At 39.3% G+C, this 24898-nt stretch overlaps 2 protein-coding genes and 1 non-coding gene across 5 annotated transcripts; all 3 read left to right on the forward strand.

Moving 5' to 3' along the window:
• The first annotated feature begins 201 nt into the window (after positions 1-201).
• On the forward strand, positions 202-6486 carry LOC131310970 (probable protein S-acyltransferase 22). Of its 2 annotated transcripts, XM_058338255.1 has the most exons (9): positions 202-552; positions 633-746; positions 2193-2600; positions 2876-2944; positions 3027-3098; positions 3539-3667; positions 3889-3969; positions 4435-4617; positions 5370-6486. In XM_058338255.1, exons 1-9 carry the CDS (start codon positions 511-513, stop codon positions 6108-6110), a joined length of 1839 nt encoding a protein of 612 aa, XP_058194238.1. In that variant the 5' UTR covers positions 202-510; the 3' UTR covers positions 6111-6486. The 2 variants fall into 2 exon arrangements, with proteins under 2 accessions (XP_058194238.1, XP_058194239.1); XM_058338256.1 differs by lacking the exon at positions 3539-3667 and having other exon boundaries at positions 255-552.
• Positions 6487-7253: 767 nt separating this feature from the next.
• LOC131312210 (U2 spliceosomal RNA) lies at positions 7254-7451 on the forward strand. Its single transcript, XR_009195781.1, has one exon. It is a non-coding gene; the product is annotated as a U2 spliceosomal RNA (small nuclear RNA).
• Positions 7452-12265: 4814 nt separating this feature from the next.
• On the forward strand, positions 12266-22921 carry LOC131311043 (uncharacterized). 2 transcript variants are annotated; one of them, XM_058338358.1, is made up of 7 exons: positions 12266-12430; positions 15035-15133; positions 20928-20957; positions 21177-21278; positions 21666-21773; positions 22422-22476; positions 22564-22921. In XM_058338358.1, exons 2-7 carry the CDS (start codon positions 15042-15044, stop codon positions 22603-22605), a joined length of 429 nt encoding a protein of 142 aa, XP_058194341.1. In that variant the 5' UTR covers positions 12266-12430; positions 15035-15041; the 3' UTR covers positions 22606-22921. The 2 variants fall into 2 exon arrangements, with proteins under 2 accessions (XP_058194341.1, XP_058194342.1); XM_058338359.1 differs by lacking the exon at positions 12266-12430 and adding an exon at positions 13673-13695.
• The last annotated feature ends 1977 nt before the right edge of the window (positions 22922-24898 follow it).

A 24898-nucleotide genomic window follows, 5' to 3' on the forward strand; every position in this document is an offset into this window, starting at 1 on the left:
ATATATCTAAATTTAACTCACATCAATCTTGACTTGATAACAAGAAAATTAAATGAAGTGATAAAGGGTGGTTAGAAATTACTACTGTACTAAACCTAACAACTGACGATCTAAAGTTAAAAAAAAAAAACTGGCTTTAGCATCTGAGATCCGTGACACAAGAACATGATCTTCCCGCAGAAAAGGGCAGTGCTAGAAACAAGAAAATTGTAAAGTAAAATATGTGGATTTCAATGTAGCTCTACCTCTGGTGATAAAGAAAGCAAAAGAAAGAAAATATGTAATTCTACTACCTGACACCTACTCCTCTCGCTCTCATTCTCCAGAGTCACTCACTCCTCCCAGTCAGTCACAAATCTTTCTTACCTGTAAAAATACCCTTTTCAAGAAGAGCAACAAGAGGAAGAAATCAAGAAACCCAATCCCATTTCACCCAATACCCTTCTCTTTCTCTCTCCATTACTTGGGTGGGCTATGATTGAGTGAAACAGACAAAGCTTTCTACCCACAATGAGGAAGCATGGATGGCAGCTTCCTCACCATCCCCTTCAGGTCTCTCTCTCTCTCTCTCTCTCTCTCCAAATGCCTATACTTTATATGCCTGTACTGGGTCTTAATGTCTATATCTACAGGTGGTAGCAGTTGCAGTTTTTCTGGCATTGGGGTTTTCCTACTATGTATTTTTTGCTCCATTTGTTGGGAAAAAGTTGTTCCAGTATATTGCAATCGGGCTCTACACTCCTCTTGTAAGCCATTGCACTTTATTTTGCTGTTTATATAAGCTTGTTATTTTTGTTAAGTAGGGGAATTTCTGAGATCTGTGTTTTTCTATTCCTGTGGGGTTATGATTTTTTAGTCTGTTTCTAATGGTTTTTTTTTTTTTTTTCATTTTCTGTTTTCTTTTCTCTTCGGGTAACTTATTTCCTGAGATTCTTTCGAATATAACATGAATCTAACACTTTTGCCGATGAAGGAAAATGGCTGCTTGTCTTTTTTAGTTTTTTGTTGCACAGCTTTATAGCAACTAGTTTCAGACATACTGAATTTCAGTTTGATTTAATTGAATTATCGGACCGTGTCCCCTGTGTTGACAAAAGTATAACCTTTGTTTCTAGTGGACTGTTGAACTCTAGTTGCAGACATTTGTTGTTAAAACAACTTGAATTAAGACATTAAGTTCGTCAATTTCGTTCGGTCCATTTGTTTCTTCACAGGAGGTAAAGGTGTTCCTGATTCGTGTGTTGGGTTTTCAAGGACTAAGTATCTTCTTTTACCCAACAAAATTTGCAAGTTGCACCCAAAGGTCCCAAACCTTAAAGTTCAGGTCTCAGAAAAATAGCCTTTTCCCGGAGAAAAGGAAACATATCTTCCGATACCATGTTAAAAGAGAAAATTGGACTTAATATGTATGTGAGCGTGAAGCCGTAAACTATAGTGGACATTGGATAAGTAGTCATATTCTATACAAAATGCACAAATTAATTCAGCTTCAGTTTGTCTGACCACTGTTGCGAGGGAGTAGCATGTTACTTAATGAGTTAATGTCCAAATGAGTTAGGCTTTGCAAATACTTTAAAATCATGGTATGTAAGATAGATGTTCAATTGTGCATTTGATAGTTATAGGGTTGAGTGTGTTATCTTCTATGTGACCATTCACTTTACTCAAACTGCCTATTTAGTAGTTATAATCTGTTGCACGTTATGCTGGTTCAGTGGTTCAAACTCGATCTAGTAAAACTTAAAGTTTTAGGTTTGACTTTTGAGCCTGCCGGCATCCGGTTTGTGCATGTAGTACCAAACGTTACATCTCCACGCAATCTACTCCATGACCTCTATTAATGGGGACTCTATTTTTTTTTTTTATCTGAATGGGGACTTATATGGGTATACTTGTTTTTCAGTTGAATGTTATGCTGCTTAATTTTTTTAGATTTGCTCATGTATGTTCAATTTTTAGTCAACAGGCAGGGTCCTGAACCTCTTTGTGACTATTGCTGGTGTCTCTTCTGACAAACATTTAATATCAGTTGTCGAGGCGTTTTTGATGCTTTTTTCTTGAATTTTTCTAAGATAGTTCTGCTTTTAACTTCTTCGCGAGGCACTGCTCAAACTATTCCTTTTTTCTTGAATTGTCCCCCATTTGGATGCTTCTTTTTCCTCTTTGTGAAACTTTTCATGCTTTTTATGCAGATACTATGTGCCTTCAGCCTATATATTTGGTGTGCAGCAGCGGATCCTGCAGACTCCGGAGTTTTCAAGTCCAAAAAGTATCTTAAGATCTCAGACAGTAAAAAACATGCACAGCTCAAGGAATCTAAACTAGTTGGGGAATCGACTTCATCAAAACAGGACGTGAATGCTGCAACTATTGGAGGGGAACCTCTGGATGGGGGCACTACGAATGTGGATACAGCAGAAGAAGAGTGTACTAATGAAAATAAGAAGCATGCCTCGTCGCACCATTCATCATATTTTACTGCTCTATGGGTTTTTATGCCTTGTGCATTTTTTTACAATTGCTTGAGTCCACCTGAAGAATCATCCGAGCAACAACTGAGCGAAGATGGCATGTTCTACTGTAGTTTGTGTGAAGTAGAGGTACCCAGATGCATCAGACAAATAAACGGTGTTTAGGTGCCTTTAAATTATTATCATAAAATGCTTTATTTGCCACTGGTCATACAATTGCGGCAAGCTAGCTACTTGTCAAATAACTCTTTTGGAGCTGTCATTTTAATGGCATAGCATTCAAGATGAATGTGTCATTTCATGAATTCTATAATACTTACTCCTTGCGAGATATAGCCTGATCCTGTTTGTACCTCCATTACTCCTGCGTAAATTGCCACAATTGAAAACTGGTTTTCTTGCAGGTTTTCAAGAATAGCAAGCATTGTAGGGTGTGTGATAAATGTGTTGACAATTTTGATCATCACTGCAGGGTATTCTGTCTCTCTCATTCAGTGAATTTTTTCCTCTTTATTTTGAGAAATCTCTTACACATTTTCATCTATGTTTTTGTAGTGGCTCAACAATTGTATAGGCAAACGTAACTACCGGCAGTTTTTCATCCTCATGGCTTCTTCCCTTCTCTTGGTAAGCATAGCTCACCATCACTTGCTTTGGATATCTCATAGTGCATGAACGGTCTTCTACTATCCTTCTCCTATTGGTGCCCTAGTCCACTCCGTTTCAGAATCCAAAAAGAGCCTGATTCTTTTTCACCCTTTTGTTAACAGCTCCAAACTTTGATAAGTCCAAAATTTTGTTCTGGTCATTTTGGCAAGCATGCTTGCAATGCAGAATTTTGTATTCTTGTTCAAGGCAGATTGTCCCTCTTACTGCTCGATTTTGTCACCACTGTTCATGTTTGTTACAGTAGTTCTGGTAGGTTTGTGATTAGCTAACGAAAGGTGACATGCCATAACCTGGAGATGTCCTGGATGTATGCATTTTATTTTAGTGCCATGTTTTATTTCAACGATAATTGATGCGAATATATACATGGCTGGTCCACCTTGGACATGCGATTGCAGCTTATGCTTCAATGGTCAACTGGTATCCTAGTAATGGTCTGCTGTTTCCTCGAGCGCAAGAAGTTCTCTGCAGACATCACCTCCAAGTTGGGTAGCAGTTTCACTGTGATACCCTTTTCTATTGCAGTGGTGAGCAGTTTGTTATTTATCATGGCCATCCATATTAAGACTTCTCGGCTATTATTTAATTATATCGATTGGTTTGCTTATACTGGTCAATGCTATTAAATTTGCCAAGCATTTGTCTGAGACAGAGTTGAATGAAAGTCAAGAAAAACAGTTTGCTGAGTGTTGAGATATCCAGTGTTTATCCTAATTGTGAGTAACTTGTGTAAATTCACAATGTGCAGGCAGTGTGCACCATATTGGCTATGATCGCCACCCTGCCGCTAGCTCAGCTATTTTTCTTTCATATTCTTCTCATAAGGAAGGTAAACTGGATAAAATCATTGTACTTGCAATACTTGCTGTATTTTCTTTACTCGTGTTCTTTTACCAGAACTTAAATGATCGTCAGTTTTCCATTTACCTGCCACTCTACCAGTATGTTTTCTACTGTTCATGTGTCAAGATTTGAATCATTCTGAAAAGAAAAGAAGAAGAAGAATAGATTAACTTGGCTGTGACACTGAAGCTGATGCATCCTATGCCTAAGGGCCCATAGACATCCCCGTGCCTAAGGAAGTAACCGCATCCCTGTATCAATACCCTACTCAAAATTTAATTCATTCGACTGAACACTAGCTGCAAAGTCTTTTATATGGGCTGCAACAGTAAAGATCACGAACAATAAAGACAAATCTGAGTAACGAAATAAGATAACTCCTAGATAATAAATAAATCCAATGAGAGAGATTCTCATCTAATCCTTCTTGTACCCTTTACTTGTATTACAGGGGATCAGTACATATGACTACATCATAGCTTTGAGAGAGCAAGAACAACAAGGAATTGGAAGTCAACAAAGTCCTCAGATGTCGATTGCCAGCTCCCTCACTGGGTTAAGCACTGCAAGTTCCTTTAATAATTTCCAGCGAGGAGCATGGTGTACTCCTCCACGGCTATTTTTTGAAGATCAGGTATGACACATACAGATTTTGTTAACACTAGCTGGGATATTAAACTTGTGAAGGAGTAGATTCCATTTATGGCTCATTCCGAGAAGAGATTTTGGTATGGTGGATTAGTAATCTTTAGTTACTGGGCTTGTTGTCTTCCCCTAGCACACCTCCTATCCTGAAAATTGGCTTTTTGAGTCTTTTGCTGTCAATTCACTGGGTTGATGCTTTCCTCTTTGGACTGGTCTAAGTTCTAACTGTTGTCTGTTTGCAATATCTAAGGTCTTCAGGTGTTAAGAATGATGAATCAATCTGATTCTCTTTGAAATCGCCATTGAATCTTTATGAGGAGATTCATATGCCAACTGCTCAAATGACCAAAATAGTAATACTAATGTCATCTCATTATTAGTAATTTCTTTCATAGGAGGCCCTTATGGGCCCAGAATTTGCGAAATAGCAATGTCGTCATTCCATTTTACTGAATACAATCTATTTGGAGTGAGAAATCAGCGAAAGTTGGATTTCTTGTCCACATGTCCTGGAAATCAAATGATAAGAGGGAGTTTGTTGTGTGCTTCCTTAAATTCATAAGCCTTTTGCCAACTGTAGAGAAGCCTTGCTGTCATTTTACCAGATAAGCAAGAGAGATGTGGAATGACATTTCACTTTCACAATGTATCTTCTTATTGGTGTGGCACTTTGGTTATGCACCGATTCACGAAAATATACACCTAACAGGAAATACTGATGTTGCTGTTTCTGGTTCTCAGTTTGACGTGGTTCCTCCAGATACTGGCTCTGTTAGTTCATCAGGCAAAAAGATGACGGGAGAAGAGTCAATCAAGAAAACGGTAGACGTGCCAATCAAGAAAAAGAATCCTGCAGCTGTAAAGATCAGTCCATGGACGCTGGCACGCTTAAACGCAGAAGAGGTTTCAAAAGCAGCCTCTGAGGCAAGAAAAAAGTCTAAAATCCTGCGGCCTGTGGTGCGACAGGAAGCTCCTTTTGGCCTCCAAACAGAAAGCAGCTTTGGCAGCAGTAGCCGGCGAATGGTCCCGAAGCTCACGAACAATAACCGAAAGCAAGCTAGTAAAGCTAGAGCTGCTGAAAGCTATGGAAATGGTTTCATGTCAGAGGCTTCAACTACCTTGGCTCCTCTACAGCATGAAGCCCTAAGTGCTTTCAGAACAAATCAAGCTATGGCGAGCTCAACTGCTTTCGTTGGTTCCTCTTCAGAAAGCAGTGTGGCTTCCCCTGACCTTGTCCATCCGTTCCAGGTCTCCTCATCAGCTTTTCAAAAGGGAATAATACCGCTTTCAAGGTCAACTAGTGGTGGTTACGAAGCGTCTGGTGGGGAAGATAGCGACCGAGTTCCGTCCAGGACTGTGCAGAGGACTGTGCAGAGGTCAATAGACTGGAGTAACCTTCGCTTTGGCCCAGACACTGATGAGAGGGTCGCTAGACTGAAGGATTCAATATCCTCTAGCCGGGCTAACACTACGAATTACTGAAAATTAGTCTGTGCTTGGATCTTGGATATATAAAGGGACTTGTAGCCGGAAAAAAATGCCAGGGATATGTGCATCTAATATAGTATGTTTCTCCCTATACGGTTCCGTAAATCCAAGATCTAAACACGGTCTACAGTTTACTAACTTCCGATTGGCTTGATCCAGATTTGGGCCTCTAATATTTTCCGCTTCCCCTTAGCTATTCTTCTCTCTCCCCATATCCATCCACTAAATCAAGATGAAATGCAGTCTGATGTTTATTGTGGGATTGCTTGAATCCGGTTAGTTGTAGAGGTTGTAAGATTTTCTCCCTGTATTTGTCAAGATTGTTTGGCGTTGAGATCTTGCAGAAAATTCAGTTGCGCTTGTTTGCAAACTTTGTTTTTACTGTTGCTTGCCATTAGGATGAATCGGCGGTTGAGATTGCTTACGCTTATGTTCTGCTTACAAAAACCTCCATTCTCCGGACAGGTCTCTGTAGATGTGGTGTCTTTTTCAGTTTGTCAAGAGAACCTGCAGATACGCGGATGCCATTTTCTTCGTTATTGTTCACCACACAGATTATATGCTTGTTTATGGTTATGAATATATGTTTCTGATTCCTCAAAACTATGGTTGGACTATGCATTCTTCACTAAAGGACAGGATTGGTTCGGTTTCGGCTTTGTGTTAAACTACAACTAAATTAATTCGTAGGCTCGAAAATTATGTAAACCAAGCGAAAAAGTAAATCTCGTTGAACCGGACTAACTCAAAAGTTAGACTACGGTTTGATTTCTGGTTTGATTTCGAGTTTGAATAATACAGTAGCTCAATTCAAGATGAGGAATCATATTTACAAATAATTTGATTCACTAAAAATTAGGAATAAAAAGTTAATTTAAAAACTTATTTCCAAACCCATTTAACCAGAAGTCTCAATAGTTGACATCTATGGGCGGAGTATATTTTCAAAGGGTGTTTTCTTTCTCGTAAACCTAAAATGATTGTTTGTTTTTGTTTAGGTACAAGGAGCTAGCAGTGCCACAGGAAGAAGGCTCCAGTTTTTGTTTTTGTTTTGCTTCCCACATCGTCTAAGACTCTAAGCACCAAAAGGGATAGATATAACACGACTAATAAAAGATGCAGACGAAAGGAGAACTCATAACTTTCTCGGCCTTTTGGCTAAGATCAAGGGTAGAATTTGTTTTTCAGTTTAATATTTGATGATACGTGAGCCATTGGCTCACATGATATGAAATTAATTTCTTGAGGAGGAGGACCCGTCACAATAACTTGCTATTGGGGTCTCTCGCTCGTCGCCTAGGCGTTGCACTACTGCCTTGGCCTGACGCACCCCAACCCAAAACAGAGTCCTAAATTTTACAGTATGTGTATGGACCGAAAGAACGAAGACTGGGAAACCTTCAAAGCAGATGGCTAGTTTATTGAGCCTCTTGCACGGAGAGGGTGACTGGCTTTGGTGACGAAAAATTACAAGGCTTTGGTGACGAAAAATTACAATCGCATGCTTATGAAGCTGCGGTTTGTTCAAACTATGCAATATGATAGAGTCCTAATTACAATCGCAGGCTCGAAGAATTCAGTATTCGATTTGGTTTCGAGTGTCCGAAGTAAAATTTGAGTAAATAGCTCGTACTTAAAGGCCCGGCGCAACTTGATATTGAGTTTGCAACAAATGAATCGTCCAACTTATTTACGCACTAATTAGCAATTGTGAATCCTAACCATCAATTGTTCACAATAAATATAATTTTCAGAAATTAAACACCACGTTCAAGCGTATGATTTTCCGTTGCCTGTCCGTACCTGGATGAATTTCCCTCCCTACTATTTAACAACCTCACAAACAAACCCGACTCATCCCAAAAGTTTTTTTTTTTTTAATAAGCGTCACCCTTACGACATGTAAGCAGTAATAGAATTTTATATTAGATGAATTATATGACATAACCAACAAAATGAAAACACGAATGGCTACAGTATTCTTGAGATTTCGCTTTACCGAACAAACCAATGATCACAATTAGACCTAGTTAATATGACGATCTTAAATTTACAATCAACAAATACCTATAGGGGTTATTATGAGAACCTCATATTATTTATGAAATTTCTGTTTGGCAATTTATTTTTCAAAGAGAGAGAGAGAGAGAGAGAGAGAGAGAGAGAGATTGATTTGAATTCTTCCCAAAAATGGCTAGCCCTAGGATCTCAACCATTGGATTCAAGGGATCACTATTGACCATTAGATTTAAGTATGTATATAATATTCAAAAACTGAGCTTGGTTATTATATAAATATAAAATTACGGTTCGGATCTGTTTAGAACAAGAACCCTTAGCATATAGGTTGATAGATCTAATTAATTTTTTTTTGTTAATTCAAAAAAATCCTAATCTATACTAGGGAAAAGGAGATTGGGGTGATGTTTGAACCCTCATTGAATAAAATACCATTACTTGCCGTATCAATTGAGGTAAGAGCATCTCCAACCCTTGACTTCAAATTGGACATGTCAAATTTTTTTTGAAGGGTTATGTGGCATTTTGACATCTCCAATTTGACATTAAAGCCTCCTTTCCAACCCTTATACCTAATTCTTTTTATTTGACATCAAGCTATCCCTTTTCAACCTTTATGTCAAACGGCATTTCTCAAATTTAAACAGCCGAAATTTTCAAACGGTTATATTTTTCAAAAATTGGCATGTCACTAGCTTGATGCCAAAATTGGCATGTTTGGAGCAAACTTTAATTACACGTGGACTTGACCTAAGGAAAGGCAGCTTGATTGGAACGGAGGAAGCTGTCAAAAGTTTACGTTGAACATCCACCTCAAATTTGGCATGCTCCGGTTGGAGATGCTCTAAGGAGCTAAGGCAAGAGGCAACTTCAACCTAATTAATGGTTAGTCTTTTAAGGAGTGGCTAATTAGACAGACTCTCTCAACCCTATCTCTCTCTCCCTCTCTCTCAACCCTAACCACCACAACTCCTCGATCTTCTCCCTTCCCCTTCCTCCCGTGGGTTTCATACCCGTGTGCGGCGGTGGGAGAGGGAGGCTATGGTACTACTGACTCCCTTTCTTTATTTTTTTCCTTTTGTCTCTCCAGATCAACGACTTGTCGTCTAATTTTTGAGAGTTTTGTCTCTCGTTCAACGAGAGTTATTAGTTTCGTCTTTGGACGAATTTTGTCTACAGATTAGGTTCTCTCAATTGAGGTTGCTTCACAATGATATTTATGCTTCAGTGTTTTATCCCTACAAGATGTCTTTGGCGAGGCAGCCCGTGACGACTTGGCAGATCTATAGTTCTTGGGAGTTCATTGGTGCGTTCATACTTGGGTGACGTGCATCTGATCGTCTAGGTATTTGGTGTTTTTTGTCATTAACTTTGCACTTTTTCTCGTTTGAGACTCCTAATTAGATGTTAGGTAGTTTAAAAGTGTCGTTATTGCGTCAGGTCATGTCTGGGTTAGGATGAAAGACATCGATTGCCTTGTGATTTCCTTGTTCTATAATTGTTAGATGATTAGTTTGACTTTGTCCAAGTTTTTTATAATGATCTCCGTTTTGTATGTGCCGTTGGGCATTTATCAATACAATTTTCTTATTTTTACAAAAAAAACTTTATTAACTAATTCAATTTAGGGAAAGGCTACCATAAATGCACCTTCTTTCTTTACCTTAGATGCTTGAAAAATAATTTGGACCTTTTAAAATGTTACGATATATTACAACAAATTACCGATTAGTTGAGCGACAGGTAACCCTACGTATTACACCAAAAGGAAAAGAGTAACTGTTGGGTTTCATGGTTCTTGCCTCACGGTTAGGTTGAACTCCCGCGGCAGCGGCTGGATTGGGTGTTTGGTCGCCAGTTTTTCCTTATCCGTTTGGGTGGCCAGAGGCAGCAATGTGGTGATCGAAGGCGGATGGTTGGCGGTTTGGGTTTGGTTGTTGGCTGATCTTGTGCATTGGTGGGCGACTAGTGCCAGCCAGGCACAAGGCCCACAAAGGCCTGGGCCTTGGCCATCCTCAATGCCCAATTTTGGGGGTACCTCAATTTTTTTTAATATTTGAATTGGGTGAGACTCTTTTTAGAAAAGATCCGGTCCAAATTTCAAAAGTAAGGCCCAGTCTCTTGAGCATTGGTATTGAGGCAGTAGGACTTTCTATTTATAAAAGATTATTTGCCTTCATTGTTGCCTTCAACTAGTGATATAAGACTACAAGTGGGAGGCTTTGTTTTACAACTTTTTTGTCCCACATCGACAGAGCAAAGGCTCAATTGACATAGTGTTCACCTATAAAGCCCTCTACTCCACCTGTTCCACTTGCTCACAGAGTGATTGCTCGTGAAAGCAACACGTGGGCAACAAGTATCGGAATTAAAATTAAAATTGTTTTGAAGGAAAATTTCAAATTTTGAAATGTGTGTGTGTGTGTGTGTGTTAGTTAAGGGGATTTAATTTAATACTATAGTTTTGACTTTCTCTGATTGTTTTTTTTTCTCGTAAAAATTGTCAAGCGTTTATGGCACCATTCTTAGAACAGGCCTAGGGCACCCAAATACCTTGGGCTGGCCTTGTGGGCGACGGGTTGAAGATTTTCAATATTAGGGTTTGTTTTGGATTTTTGGGGCTGGGCTTGGCCCACTTTGGTGGGTTAGGTTCCTTTGATTGTGCTTAATTGTAAAATTTAGGCTTTTTAGGCCATCTGGTGCTTTTAGTTTCATTTGCATATTTGGGCTTTGAGGCCTTTAGGTGTTTTGGACTTTGACCTCAGGAGTGTATGGGTTTGTCCCATTTGTTTGTACTTTTCAACCTTTGGTTGGAAATCCCTTTCCTCATCCCCTTAATAAAATATTACTTTTGCTGATAAAAAAAGCAAAAAAAAAAAAAGAGTTTAAATTTTACATGGCTCCTCTGTGTAGGATGATTGTGCAGATGGCCAATTAACATCAAAGACCTTGTTCGTTTTGAGATTTTAGATTTGGATTTGGATTTGTAAGTAATGAGTGTAGAGAGAAATAGAATAATTAATTAGAATGTGCATAATGATTGAAAAAAGATAAAGAATGAAAGTAATGATTAGAATTCAAAATCTAAAACCCTAAAACAAACGGGGTCGTTACTAATAAAAAATAAAATAAAATCAAACATCAATTCCTTTACACGGTGGGAATCGTACGTGAGACTCTGTTCAAAATCTCTTGTTCATTGGCCTTGGATCCAGTGCTCTACAATTTGCTTCGGTAGATTCATCAGTTGCATGGGAAGTTGGTAAAATTATTCAGTGTTATTGGAGCACCAACACGTTATTCTCCATATTCATTTGTCATCGTACATTTGTACAAGATCTGATGGTAAAGGGTGTTCTGACTATAATAATTGAGCCAAATTATTTTCTGTCAAAATTCTCATTTATGAGTTTTGCGTCAATTTTTTGTATTATTGGTTCATGTTAACGAGAGAAATCTAAAAGTCTTAGGAATAAAGATAAAAAAAATTCTTGAATAAGTTTTTTTTTGAATGAAGATAAAAAAAAAAAGAATTAGGAATTAAATTTTTTGTATAATTTTTGTCAAATTACTACACATTTTTTTTATTTGAATATAGATAAAAAAAATACAAAATCAATGAAGGGTTGGTTCAGTGGTTGAAAATTTGGACTTTGTTAGACAAAGCCTTGGTTTGAGTCCTCATAGAGTCATAAACCTTTATTGGGGCTAAATATACTCCTAACACTATACATGCATGGTGTGACCTCAGCTTCGGCCATGACATAGATGCGGTGAGGTCTCTTACAAATAGTGTAGTGATATGGTGTGACGGGGCAATACTTCCTGGTGGAGGTGACAGTTTCAATATCTGCACTTCCTATTTTGTACCACAAAATAATTATACAAAAAGTTTAGTTCCTAATTCTTTTTTTTTGGTCTTCATTAAAAAATAAAACTTATTTAGGAACTTTTTTTGTCTTTACTATTATTTAGCCCGAACAAAAATAATGTACGATCAGATCTTGTATAAATGAACGATCACAAATGGATTTGGAGAATCACGTGTTGGTGCTCCTACAACACAGAATAATTTTCCCGGCTTGCCAATTTCAATGTACAGAAGTAAATGGCAGAGCACTGGATCCAAGCCCACTAGTTAGCCTCTCACTTTCTTCCCCTTCGACAAAACCAGCGTACATATTTCTTTCCCTTCGACGAAACCAGACCCATCAGTCCGTCGGTCCCCCTACCTCATCCAAGTCCGTCGGTCGCCGTCGCTCCTCCCTGTCCGTCACTCGCCTCCTCTCTCTCAGGTATGAATATAGTCTCTCTCTCTCTCTCTCTCTCTCTCTCTCTCTCGTGTGTTTATACACCCATATATACATGTGTGTGTATTAGTGTATACGTGTATATCTGTGCATGTATTCAGAGTTTTGGGTGTAAATTTGTTTGTGAAAGAAGGCTAAACAGATTCTGGGGAGTTCTAGTTGTTGGGTTACTGAATGTGTAGAAGTTACATGTAATGCTCACAACCTGTTCGATAAAATGCCAATTAGATCGACTGGGTATTGTGAAATACTTCTCGAAGAGTTCACAATGAATAAAATAAGAGTAGTAAATCAAGTGTGAAGAATTATAGCTAGTATTTTTGGAGGAAGAGGGGGAAAAGAGCCTAGGCAAAATGGAAAAATAGGCCAAATGACTAGCCCAGTGGCCAGACATCACTGCATATGCTCTTTCCCAAATTATTGCTTATTCACCACTTGCACTGATGTCCATAGGGTTCAATAGTTAGGGAGCGTCTCCACCAACCTAAAAGCTGTGGACTACAACATTTTTTTTTTTCCTTCATAAAAAATTCACGTTCGGTAGTTTTGCGCCAAACTTTATGTATTATTGGTTTGTCTCGAGGCGGAGAATCGGAAAAGTAAAAAATTATGACTTTTATCCAATTTTTAAAGAAAATATCCAACAAAAAGTCAGCCTTTTGAGCTTTTTCTTGGATATTTTCGATAATAATTGGGTAAAGGTCATAATTTTTTACTTCTTCGATTCCTCTCGTCCAAATGAACCAATAATACATAAAAACTTGGCGCAAAACTTAATAACGCGATTTTTTTTTTAGTAAGGACAAAGCAAAAAAGTTGTAGTCCACATTTTTTGCGCTTATGTTAAACTTTAAATTTTGTGTTGATTGATGGTTAAGCTATGAGGACATGTGTTTTTGGGTGCCACCCCCTGCAAACCAGCAAACCCCACAGAAAGCTCCGTTCAAACCTCTAATAGCCACGAAGATATGTTAAATGAACTGTTAGAATAAGACTTTAGTTATTTGATGGTTGGGTTAGTTGAACTTGTGATTTGATTTGGTTCTTAAGCCGGTAGGCCCGGTACATACATGACTCTGCCATCTCGTCTGTTCTCTCCTCAGTCTCTCTCTGTAGTCTGTACGATAAACCCTCTCTCTCTCTGTGCTGTTTGGTTGCTTCGTCTTCTACTCAAACACCACGCGCCCTCGACTCCTCTTACTCCTTCGATTGGTCTACCCTCTTTCCGTTTCTGTCCATTCAAAGATCAGGTAACGAGACCTAATACTGTATCACACCACAACTTTAAAGCTAGCTGTTGAGGAGTTTTCTTTTTTCATATTATGGATGAATGCTAGGTAAATTTTTGGTTTCTTTGATGTTGTATCCAACTGGACATGAATAGTGTTTAGTGATTTTGCAAAACATATATTTACTCAATTTCACTCGCTTGGCCCCACAAAGTTATTAACTTTCGGCCTAACCCTGATTTAATGCGTGTGTGAGCGCGATCATGAAAGCGTCTTTAAAATCATCCCAAAATTTGCTTGAGAGCGTGAAATGAGAGCGAGAGCGGAGGGTCCTATGATTATATGACTTCTGTACTGGCCAATTTGCAATGGTTTCTCCACACAGAGCCATTGCAGCACCTGTCCGTTCACTTTTATTTCTTCGTTTTTGTCAGTCCTTCTATAGTAGCTATAAGTGAGTCAGTGGCGATGTTTTAAGGTAGATTTCTTGATATGCCCTGTCAAAATGAATCACTCGTGTGTATTTTTTTTATAATTGAGGTGTTGGAGCCAGCTTACTTGCACCTTGACTAGTGGGGACCAATTCCACTGTTAACCAGTGGGGGCTGATTAAATTCTGGAAAAAATCACTCACTCACTGTCATGTCCTACAACCATTCAGTTTGCTGCTCAATAGTATGATTTTTCTGATTGAGTCGCATTGTGAAGTTTTGGACCTTTTAGGACTGAATCAATGGACTTTTCTTCTGAAAAGTAAGTGTTGCTGGCTTAGGTCAGGTATTTGTTGGTTTTTTAGCTTTTCTTCGTAAACTAATTTTCAAGGTCAGCCAAACAATGGAAAATAAAAGTACTGGTAAAGGTTTTACTAAAAACATTTTACGTCAAATAATCTTTCACGTAAAGTAGCTATGAGAAAAAAACAGAGCCTAAAGCTCAAAGAATGTGGGATTCTCAGAAGTCACAGGGAAAGTGAGACAGTTTTTGCTGCTAGCTGATTCTGGCTAGTTGTAAAGATTTGTGTATTATACAATATACAGGCATGTTAACACCACAGACTAGTGACTTTTTATGGGATATATAGTTTTCTAATAACTGAGTCATGAGCTAAGCATACGTAGATGCTTCTTTCCAACATGTGGTTTAACTGGAATTCTTATAGCCACCCGTGTGGTAATTTGTATTGTCATCACATTTCTAATGGAACTTTTACACATCTTGGAAATACATATGTTCTTAGGTAATAGCTTCATATGCAGTTTTATGTATGGGTTTAAGTTCAGGTTTGACAGTGGTAGAAAATATGGTTTGAGCTTTAACTTATTGGTTATGTGTGTGAGTCTTTGATATCATCCTATTGTAGGATTCAAATGGACAGCATCAGACAGGAAAAGGTACAGAGATTTGAGGAATTTGTAGATCGTCGCTTGAAACCAGACCTTGTTCGCGCTATAGCTGAAAGGTACGTTGCCCAATTCTCTTACTCTATTGCATGTCAGTTGTCAATTATGACTTACCCTTTCTTGAACGGGAATGGGAAGTAACTTCTTTCCAGGTCAGATTTTGAAAACCCTCTTTTTACCTTGACCCAGCACATGCATAATTTGGTCTGAATACTGTAGTTTGAAAATATATGCAGGAAGATGCTTAGTTTCACAAAGCGGGAGCGGGGGCGGGAGTGTGGGAGCGAGGGAATACAGAAGCTCCCAAGGTTGGGAGTGTGTACATAGATTATGAAAATAATGTAGCATAGAGTATTCACTTTAAAAGTACAATCATTTTAGGAAGTAAAAATATGGGCCAGTCCTCCATAAGTGTAAGAAATGGGATAGTGTTACAATATAGTATGCTTTTCTTTTTAAGATATCATCACTTGGGCTAGATATTTGAGTTCATCAAAGACCAATTAATAAAGCCAGATGATAACATCCTATTTTTCTATACAAAGATCATCCAATAGCTCCCATCTCAATGGGAGCGGGCTCCCGTCAAGCTCCTTAGTTGGGAGCGCAAAAGTGGGCTCCCAAGGTGGGAGCGGCACCACTTTAGGAGCTCCCTGCAACTAAGGGAAGATGTTGCTTTGTCAGGCAGGAAATTCTTGCAGGATTGCAATTCGTAAAACTGGTTTTGCTAATTTATTGGTTGGAGCTTTACGCCTAGTAATAGACTAGTGTTTAGGTGATTTGCTGTTCAAATATCATGCTGATTTTAAGCCTAGTCTGCCATGCTTCCCATGTTTTTCCCATTAATCAAAACTTTGTACTTTGTGATTTTAAGCTTGAACCGTGACAGAAGAGAAACAAAACTGTATTGCTTATTGAGATGCATAATACAATGCTAACAAACGTTTAAATAGAGAAGCGGAAATGAGAAGCGGTGTGGGTCTTCGTAAAGAAGTCAGCCAACCACAGTGCAGACGAAACAAAAGGTAAGCTAATGGTGCCAGACTGAAGATGTTGACGAACAAAATGGCAATCGATTTTAATATGCTTTGTGCTCTCATGGAAGACTGAATTATGGGCAATCTGAATAGCACTCTTGTTATCGCAATAAAGATGTGTAGGAAGGGAAACAGAGACACCCATATCCGATAGAAGCCAACAAAGCCACACTTTTCACCGGTAGTGTGAGCCATAGCATGATATTCAGCTTTAGCATTAGAGCGAGCAACAACAGATTGCTTTTTGCTTTTCCAGGAGATAAGAGAATCTCCCAAAAAGACACAAAGGCCAGAGGTGGATTTGCGGTTGCTAATATCACCGGCCGAATTAGCATTAGCATAAGCTTGGAGAGTCAAACTCGAGGTAGAAGAAAGTAGAAGACATTGATGAAGAGTTCAACGAACATAACGCAAAATACGTAACTGGGCTGCCCCAATGTGTAGACCGAGGGGCAAAAACAAGCTGACTAACGATATGATCGGCATAGGCAATATCTGGTCGAGGTGGTATTCCGTAGTATCCTCAAGAGGGACACCGTCAGAAGCAGAAAACTTGGCATGAAGTTCAAGAGGGGTGTCGACAGTTTTGGTATCAGTGAGACGAGAATGGTTAAGGATATCAGTAGCATACTTAGATTGTCCCAGAAAATACCCCTTAGGAGAGGAAGCAACCTCAATGTCAAGAAAATACCGAAGAAGGCCTAAGTCTTTCATCTCAAACTCATGAAATAGATGACATTTCACCTCATTAATAGCAGCCGGATCAGAACCAGTGATGATCATATCATCGACATACAATAAGAGAAGAACCAGACCATGAGATGTGTGATGGAGAAAGAGAGTAGAGTCATGCATACTAGGCCGAAAATGATCTGAAGAGCCACATCCTGAAATCGTGCATACCAAGCATGAAGGGATTGTTTCAAGCCATATAGAGCACGATGCAAGCGACAGACAAGACCAAAAGGATGAGAGAAGTTTGGAGGAGGACGCTTATAAACCTCTTCAGATAGATACCCATTGAGAAAAGCATTCTTCACATCCAATTGATAAAGAGGCCATTGGTTCACAGCAGCAACAGAGATCAAGGTGCGAACAGTGTTCATTTTGGCAACAGGAGTGAAGGTCTCCTCATAATCAATCCCATACTCCTGAGAAAATCCCTTAGCAACTAAGCGGGTTTTATACCTCTCCAAAGAACCATCATAACGAGTCTTGACCTTGTAGAGCAACCAATAAGATTTTTGCCGCCTTGTAGCGGAACCAACTCCCAAGTGTGATTTTGAGCAAGAGCAGTGAGCTCGACATTTATGGCATCCACCCAATTGGGATCATTACAAGCTTCTTTATAGGACCTAGGCTCAAAATAAGTGTGAATCCGATAAAGAAATGAACAATAAGAAGCTGAGAAACAAGTATTAGCAAAGCCATATTTTACCGGTGGTTGGCGATTTTCATGAGTAGGATATTGGCGAGTAGGAGGATTAGGATCCGCCGAGACAGATTGAGGGGCAAGAGAGCTGGGAGAAGGAGGTGGAGAAGTTGCACAACGGGAGTAGATTGTGGGGAACTGGGAAATAGGAGCTCGGCGAGGTGAAATTGAAGGAGCTACAGAAATATCAGACACCTCAAGTGTGGAGGTATATTCTTCTGTAGGCACATCCATAGGGAAGGGGTCAATACCAATCAAATCCTCTTTGGCTAGAGGAGCAGTTTTGGGAGGAAGAGTAAAATATGGGAGACGCTCTAAGAATGTGACATGCCTAGAGACATATAGCTTTTTGGAGACAGGATCATAAGACCGATAGCCTTTCTGATTAATGCCATAACCCAAGAAGACACATAAGACACAACAGACACTTAGCTTAGTGCGATCTTTCTTGGGAAGAAGGACAAAACAAGTAGAACCAAACATGCGAAAGAGAAAGTAATTAGAAACCTGACCATAGAGCCGCTCATAAGGAGAACTACCAGATGGAAGAGGAGTGGGCATCTGATTCAGAAGATCGGCTAGTGAGTACAACTTCTCTCCAGAAAATAGAAGGCACGGAGAACGACAACAGTAGAGACCTAGCAGTATCAAGAAGGCGACAATGCTTTCTTTCAGCCCTACCATTTTGGGAAGGAGTGTCAGTACAAGATGGTTGATGAATAGTCCCATGTGTATCTAAGAATGCAACTAACTCAGAGAGAGAATATTCTCCACCCAAATCAGAATGAAGAATTTTAATAGTGGTAGAAAATTGGGTTTGAACCATGGCATGAAAAGTACGATAAATTTGGAAGATATCAGACTTGTGCGTCATCAAGTAAACCCACGAATACCTACTATAGTCATCAACAGAAGAGACATAATAGATAGAACCACCTTTAGTGGCAACTGGAGATGGACCCCATAGATCAATATGAATGACTTGAAAAGGAGAAGTAAATACTAAGGTACTTCTACTAAATGGCAAAGCGGACATTTTTGCAAACTTAAAACTACTGCACTCAGAAATGTCACTAACATAAATATTTCCCAAAAGACCTGATTTAACCAAAAGTTTCAGACGCTCATTAGACAAATGTCCCAACCTAGATTGCCAAAGATGAAAGGGGGAGAAATTACTATCTAGGGAAAACAGTGACATGGCTGTGGATGTAGATTCTATAGGAACGTGCAAGCTCTCCAGAATGTCGAGATCACCAACTCTACGCCAGGTCCTGATCTGTTTCTTGGATACCCGATCCTGCACAACACAACCAGAAGAGGAAAATAGGACATCAAACCCGGAATCAGACAATTGACTAATAGAAAGAAGACTTAAAGACAATTGAGGAACATAGAATACATTTGAGATCGACAAGAAAGAGCCAGAGGTACGAAGAATGGAACCAATGGAAACAACATTCATAGGGAGCCATTTGCAGTGGCAATACTGATAGGGGAGGCAGGGGAAATGCAATTACTAAGGAGAGACAAATTAGGAGTCATATACGATGGGAGGAACCAGAATAATCCAAGTAGTGCGGAGATACCTGTGGTATAAGAACCATGCAAACCTGATTAAGTAGTAACCATAGAAGAAGCTTGTGATGGATCCTGCTGAATGACTGCCATTAAAACCTTATACTGCTCAAATTGCTCAAATAAGAGGGAAGATGGAACACTACCAGTAGTAGAAACTGACAAAATAATGCCAAAACAGATGATTCAGGACCCAAATAGTGCTAAATAGGTGCCCTATCAGTCGTGAATAGTCCCAAACTGAGCAAAACAGCACCCGTACAGTGCTGACTAGTACCAAACAGCCCCAAACAGTGCAGAATAGTGCCGAACAGTGTCCAAACAGCACCTTAACAGTGTGCAACAGTGCAGAACAGTACCAAACAGTGTGGAACATTACCCAAATAAAACGAAATGGTGCTGAACAATACCAAAAAATGAAACACAGTCCAAACAATGCGCAGCAGTGCACAAAATTTGTCGATTACCACACATGCAGAGAATTGCTGGAGTCGCTACAGTGGTCGCTGGAGGTCCCAGGTGGGTCGCCGGAGATCATCGGTGGTAGGGAAGGTACTGGCAACGTTGAGGTTAAGTTTTTAGGTCCAAAACTGCAGATAATTAACAGATCTGAGGGTTCATAGTCAACCGAGGGTTGCCGGTCGCCGGAAAGTAATTTCCGGTGGTCGGCGAGTATAGGGAAAGGGTCATCAGTGGTTGTCGGAGTGGTGGCGCTGGTTGCCGAATGTTGGTTGGTGGTGAAGCTTCTTGGTTTCTGATTTTGTAACAGAGAAAGACGAGAGGCAGAGATCAGCTTGAGTGGAAGGGCACTCAACTGAGGTAGAACAATTGACTGATATATGACCAAGGTCTCAACCTTGCTCTGATCTGAGAGTGCAGAGAGAAGACAAAGCGCAGTGGTGGTCGCCAGAGGTGATGGGTGAAGTCTGTAGAAGGCTAGAGAAGACTGAGGAGGCAGATTTGAGGGCTGTCAGAGTTCGTTGATGGTTGGCGACGAAGTTTGAAGTTGAAGAACTGTCGGAGTTGTCTTAGAAACTGCTGAGTTTCAGATATGGTTCGGACAGGACTGAATACCGAATGACGGAGGTTTATCGGGTCAAAGAGGGTTGCCGGTGGTCTGAAGTTACTGACTTTCAGAACAGGTCGTTAAGGTGACTGATTAGGGTTAGACTGAGGGAGAGAGGGAGAGATTGACTGTGGGTGACTAACGGAACAGCCTAGGATTTAGGGTCTGATACCATGTGACAGAACCGATGAGAGAGAAGAGAAACAAAACTGTATTGCTTATTGAGATGCATAATACAATGCTAACAAACGTTTAAATAGAGGAAAAACTAATCCTCGAAAGGATACGGAAAAAGATACGCCTAATCTATGCCTTAATTAGAGATACAATGAGATATGATATCATAATCTATGCCTTAATTAAAACGATACAAAAAGATACATAGAAGATACTTTCACATGAACATTGGATGCTAATTTTCAGGCGGAAGTTTATGTTGTAGACCATCAGCGATCTACAAATTTTTTTCCCCTTTTGGGACGGATGCCCAGCACCCTTGTATTGTTCTTTTTTCTTTTTTCCTTTTTTTCTTCTTGTTGTTACTTTGGCCAGTTTTCCTGTTGATGATATCTCTAGGCACCACTATTTCAAGCAATACTTATATGTGGATCTTGGTGTATTGGCATCAATTTGGTCAGATTCTGCCTGACCTAGGAAAGGGGATAATTGCATGTTGCTTCGATGAGTTGAGACTTCTGAAGTAGCTAAAGAAAGTAACTGTTTTTGGTTATACATTGCAGGGACAAGGTGTTCGAGCAACAAAAAGTCTTGTATCCTTGTTTAATTCCCTCCTCCACATCTAATTGTGTTGATTTACATGGATAGTTTCCCGTTCCATTCATTCAAGCTTTATTATTAAATAATAATAAATACCTCTTTCGCAATTGTGCTTGGTTGTACTTGTAGCCATTACTCTTCTCTCATGTTTTGTACCCACATTGGTGATCTTTGTTTATATGTAGTTTTTTCTTAACTTGTTGATCCTATAGCTCAGATTTGAAAAAGAATATCGAGAATTTAGAGAAGAACAGTGTGACCAGTCTCAGGACATTAGTGAATCTCGGTTCTGAAGTTTACATGCAAGCCGATGTGTACGTATCTCATTATTTTCTGGTGCCTCATGGGACTACTTCTGCTTTATATGCATAATGGTAGTGTGCCATATTCATGTTCACATTCTGTACTTATGCTCCCACATAATGTTGTGTTACATCAGGTTTTTACAGTGTTCATGTGCATAATATCTCTTGTATGCATATACAAATTTCCGTTACTGATTGGGATGCGTAACTTTCTTTTAAATGTTGGAAAGAGAATTTTTTTTTATCAGTTCTTAAGCTCTGTGTATTCAGACTATTCTGCGGGACATATGGTTTTCAATGCTTTTAGTAGTTGTAAAAATATCAACACTTTAATCCAATAGCAGTCTTTTTGTTTATTGTGGGTTATTGGGGATTTGATGTTCTGCCTGTTAACAGGCCAGATACAAGAAGTATATTTGTTGATATTGGACTTGGATTTCATGTGGAGTTCACGTGGTCTGAAGCTCTAAATTATATAGCAGCAAGGGAAGAAAAGTTAGCCAGGTAATTTCCATTTTTGTTATGATTCTTAATGATTGCCCCTATTATAACTCGTTAGAACTTGGATCTTTACTCATTCTTCTTAATCCTGGGACCAACACCACGTCTGAGAGAGTAGATATTTGTATTTTTGGGCACTGTGTTGTTTCATGAAATGCCCAAATTGAAATGAAAAGGAGAGGAGAGAGGGAAGAGTAGACCGCCGCATACGTACAAAAATAGTCGGTCAAACTGAAAACCAAGATTCTAAGCCTTTGTTGCCGGCTGTAATTATGGAGGAAACTGACTGCAAGGCAATGGGTCGGACCTGATCTGTTGGTTTGGATAGGGAGTGTGGGTTTTTGCTCAGCCCTACTTGTTACGATGAAGAGGGTTTATGCCTTCCTTTTTCGAGTTCTTCATGCGATGTGAGATAAGAGTCAAAGTAATTCGTCTTTGTTAGATATATCTTTACTAATATGTCATGGATCAATTAGACACTAGCCTTCTTCGGTCATGCAATGAGAATTCTCTGTTCACTTCTCTCTCTTTTTCCTGAGTTCAACGAGTTTGTTGTAAAAGAGGCCTCCTTATGTTATTATTACCGTTTCCTTATCTTGCTTCTCGGTATCCTTATACATAAATTGATTATTACTGGATACTACTCTACAGGCAAATAGAAGATTACACTCGCTTAATTGCATCAATCAAAGCCCAGATTAAGATGGTATGCAAACCATGAATTATATTCATTCCTCCACCCTCCACTTCTCAATATCTAAACTCGACAACCCACTTCAATTTTTGGATGCAGGTTTGCGAAGGGATTAGGGAATTACTCCAACTGCCCGAATAGGGGTCTTACTAAAGGAGGGCTCATGTATGACAGAGTTACTAATTTGTTAATTGAATGAACGCCCAAGTTCCTACCGTTGCTTTGCCAGCATCTGCACCATGAAGAACGAGGAGAAAACGATACAAAATCACGGTAATGTGTCCATATGGAATTTTCTTGCACTGATGACAGCGGTGATTAACGAGCTCATAAGGCCTTACTTTTCTGTTGTTTATGCAAGAAACAGTGTTTTAGTTCGGCAGTTGACAGTTAGTAAGTTGTATGTAAGTTACTACCGAGTATCATCATTTAAATGGTTCAATCGCGTTTCCTGTGCTGCTCTACTTGCCTACCTGGATGCTTTTGGAACAGAAAAGCTACGTGCACAGCAAGCTGTGCACAGCAGCTGTGCACAGAGCCCATTTTCTCCCGCCTCGGGTTGCACAAAGATGATCGGAGCCGCTCATTTTGTTCAAAATATGTCGTTTAAGGTCCCTGTAAAAAATGAGCTTCGTTCAATATCGTTAGAGGCGTTGAAAAAACACCCAAAATCACTTCAGAATTTAGGCTTGCTGTGCACGTAGCACAGCTCCTTTTGGAATGGCTTGTGACCTATGCAATTGTGTTCTCTTGAACTTCTGAACACATTGTGTGAAAAGTTTTGTAAAGGAAAGGAAAACGTGCAGAAAAAAGATGTATATATGCTTTGTTTGTTTAGTCGGAAAATGTAGTTTGTTCAGTATTATTTGTGTTTTTAGAGTTTAATGCAACGGAAAATGAAAGCCCCCAGAAAATGTTTTTGGGTCAATGGAAAATGAATTGATTTCGTGGCAAATGTTTTCTACTTGTCGAAAGTGGAAAACGATTTCTTGATTAGCACTATTGTGGAAAACGATTTCTTGATTAGCAATATTGTTCCGCCACCACTGGGACCATTCAACCCCGAACATCCCTGTCGACTTTGCTTTGCAGTGGCATACCACTGCTGTGACCACCTGACCACCATCGCTATCATTGCGACTGGCACAAACTTATGGTTTCCATCGGCGCCTAGGTGAAGGAGGTGGCCGGATAAGGCCTCATCTTTTGTGAGGCCTACGTTTATACTATTTCCGTGTCAAAGAACTGTGTCTAAATGTCCTACTCAATACATTTGCACTTAAAATTTTGATAATAAAACCTCTATCTTTGTTGTCCATGTAGGATCATTGTTGTCTTCTTGGTTTTTCTCCTTGCTAATAGCATTTCTAATCTTCCAAAGGCATGCGCGAAAAGTAATTTTCACTGTTCAGAAAGTCCAGAAAAATTCCTTGCCCAATGCTCCAATGAGCCAAATATCTGCAAAACATTTTAAATGTTTAGAAAAAAGGGAAACTATTAGCCCAAATGTTTAGAAAAAAAAACAGAAGAAGGGAAACTATTAGCCCAAAGAAAATTAGTTTAATCATTTTGGGCCTGAAGTTGAAATGGGTTTTTCAAAATTCTTAAGATGGCAGACATCGTATGAAGGAGGGAGGTGCAGGTTTTCTTGACTGTGCAGATACATCCAGCAAAGACATCATGCCTAGTCAGCTCAAATTAATTCTTGACTATTCTTTACTTTCATTCTTAATTTTAGCGTTGCACTCTCGCTTTTAATCAGTTCTCACGCAATTGGTAGTTTAAGATATTTTTGAAAGACGTTCTCATGGTCGTTTTCACATGCACGCATTATATGACTAAGATTGGTACAACAAAAAATTACAAGATACTAGTGTTTTGTTTGTCTACAGTGGTCATCATACTGCACGACTGGAAGCCATGATCGGACCGTCAATTCATGGTTAATAGAGTAAACACCGTTAATTTGTGTGAGTATGGTAATTTTTTGAGTGATAGATTGAAGTAAAACTATGTTGTATTCAGTACTCTTTGAACATCGTCGCGCTGTTCTCTAAGGGCTTTCTCAATCCCACATTGATATGGGACCAACACAATTGGTTATAGATCCACAAAAATGTACAGTGGAAAAGAAACTCCGAAACATCACGTGAGATGCTGGAAAGGAGGTTGGGATTTGATAAATCGAAGGGACATCTAATGAAAACAAAACCTAGAGAAAAGAACAGTCCCCAGTGTTGGTGGGGCCATACATGGGAGGAGAATCAGAGGTAAGGAAAGTTATTCAGTGGTCCTGGCCATAGCCTGCCTTTAGGGCTCAGGATTCTTACTATCCCCTACGTTTTGTTAGTATTTTTTGATATTCGTGTTATTTATGGCTTATGCTTCTTTACGTACTCATAGACTATTGTTTATTTATGATATTCTCAAAATT

Source organism: Rhododendron vialii, chromosome 12a (assembly GCF_030253575.1).
Source record: "Rhododendron vialii isolate Sample 1 chromosome 12a, ASM3025357v1".
Taxonomy (NCBI): domain Eukaryota; kingdom Viridiplantae; phylum Streptophyta; class Magnoliopsida; order Ericales; family Ericaceae; genus Rhododendron; species Rhododendron vialii.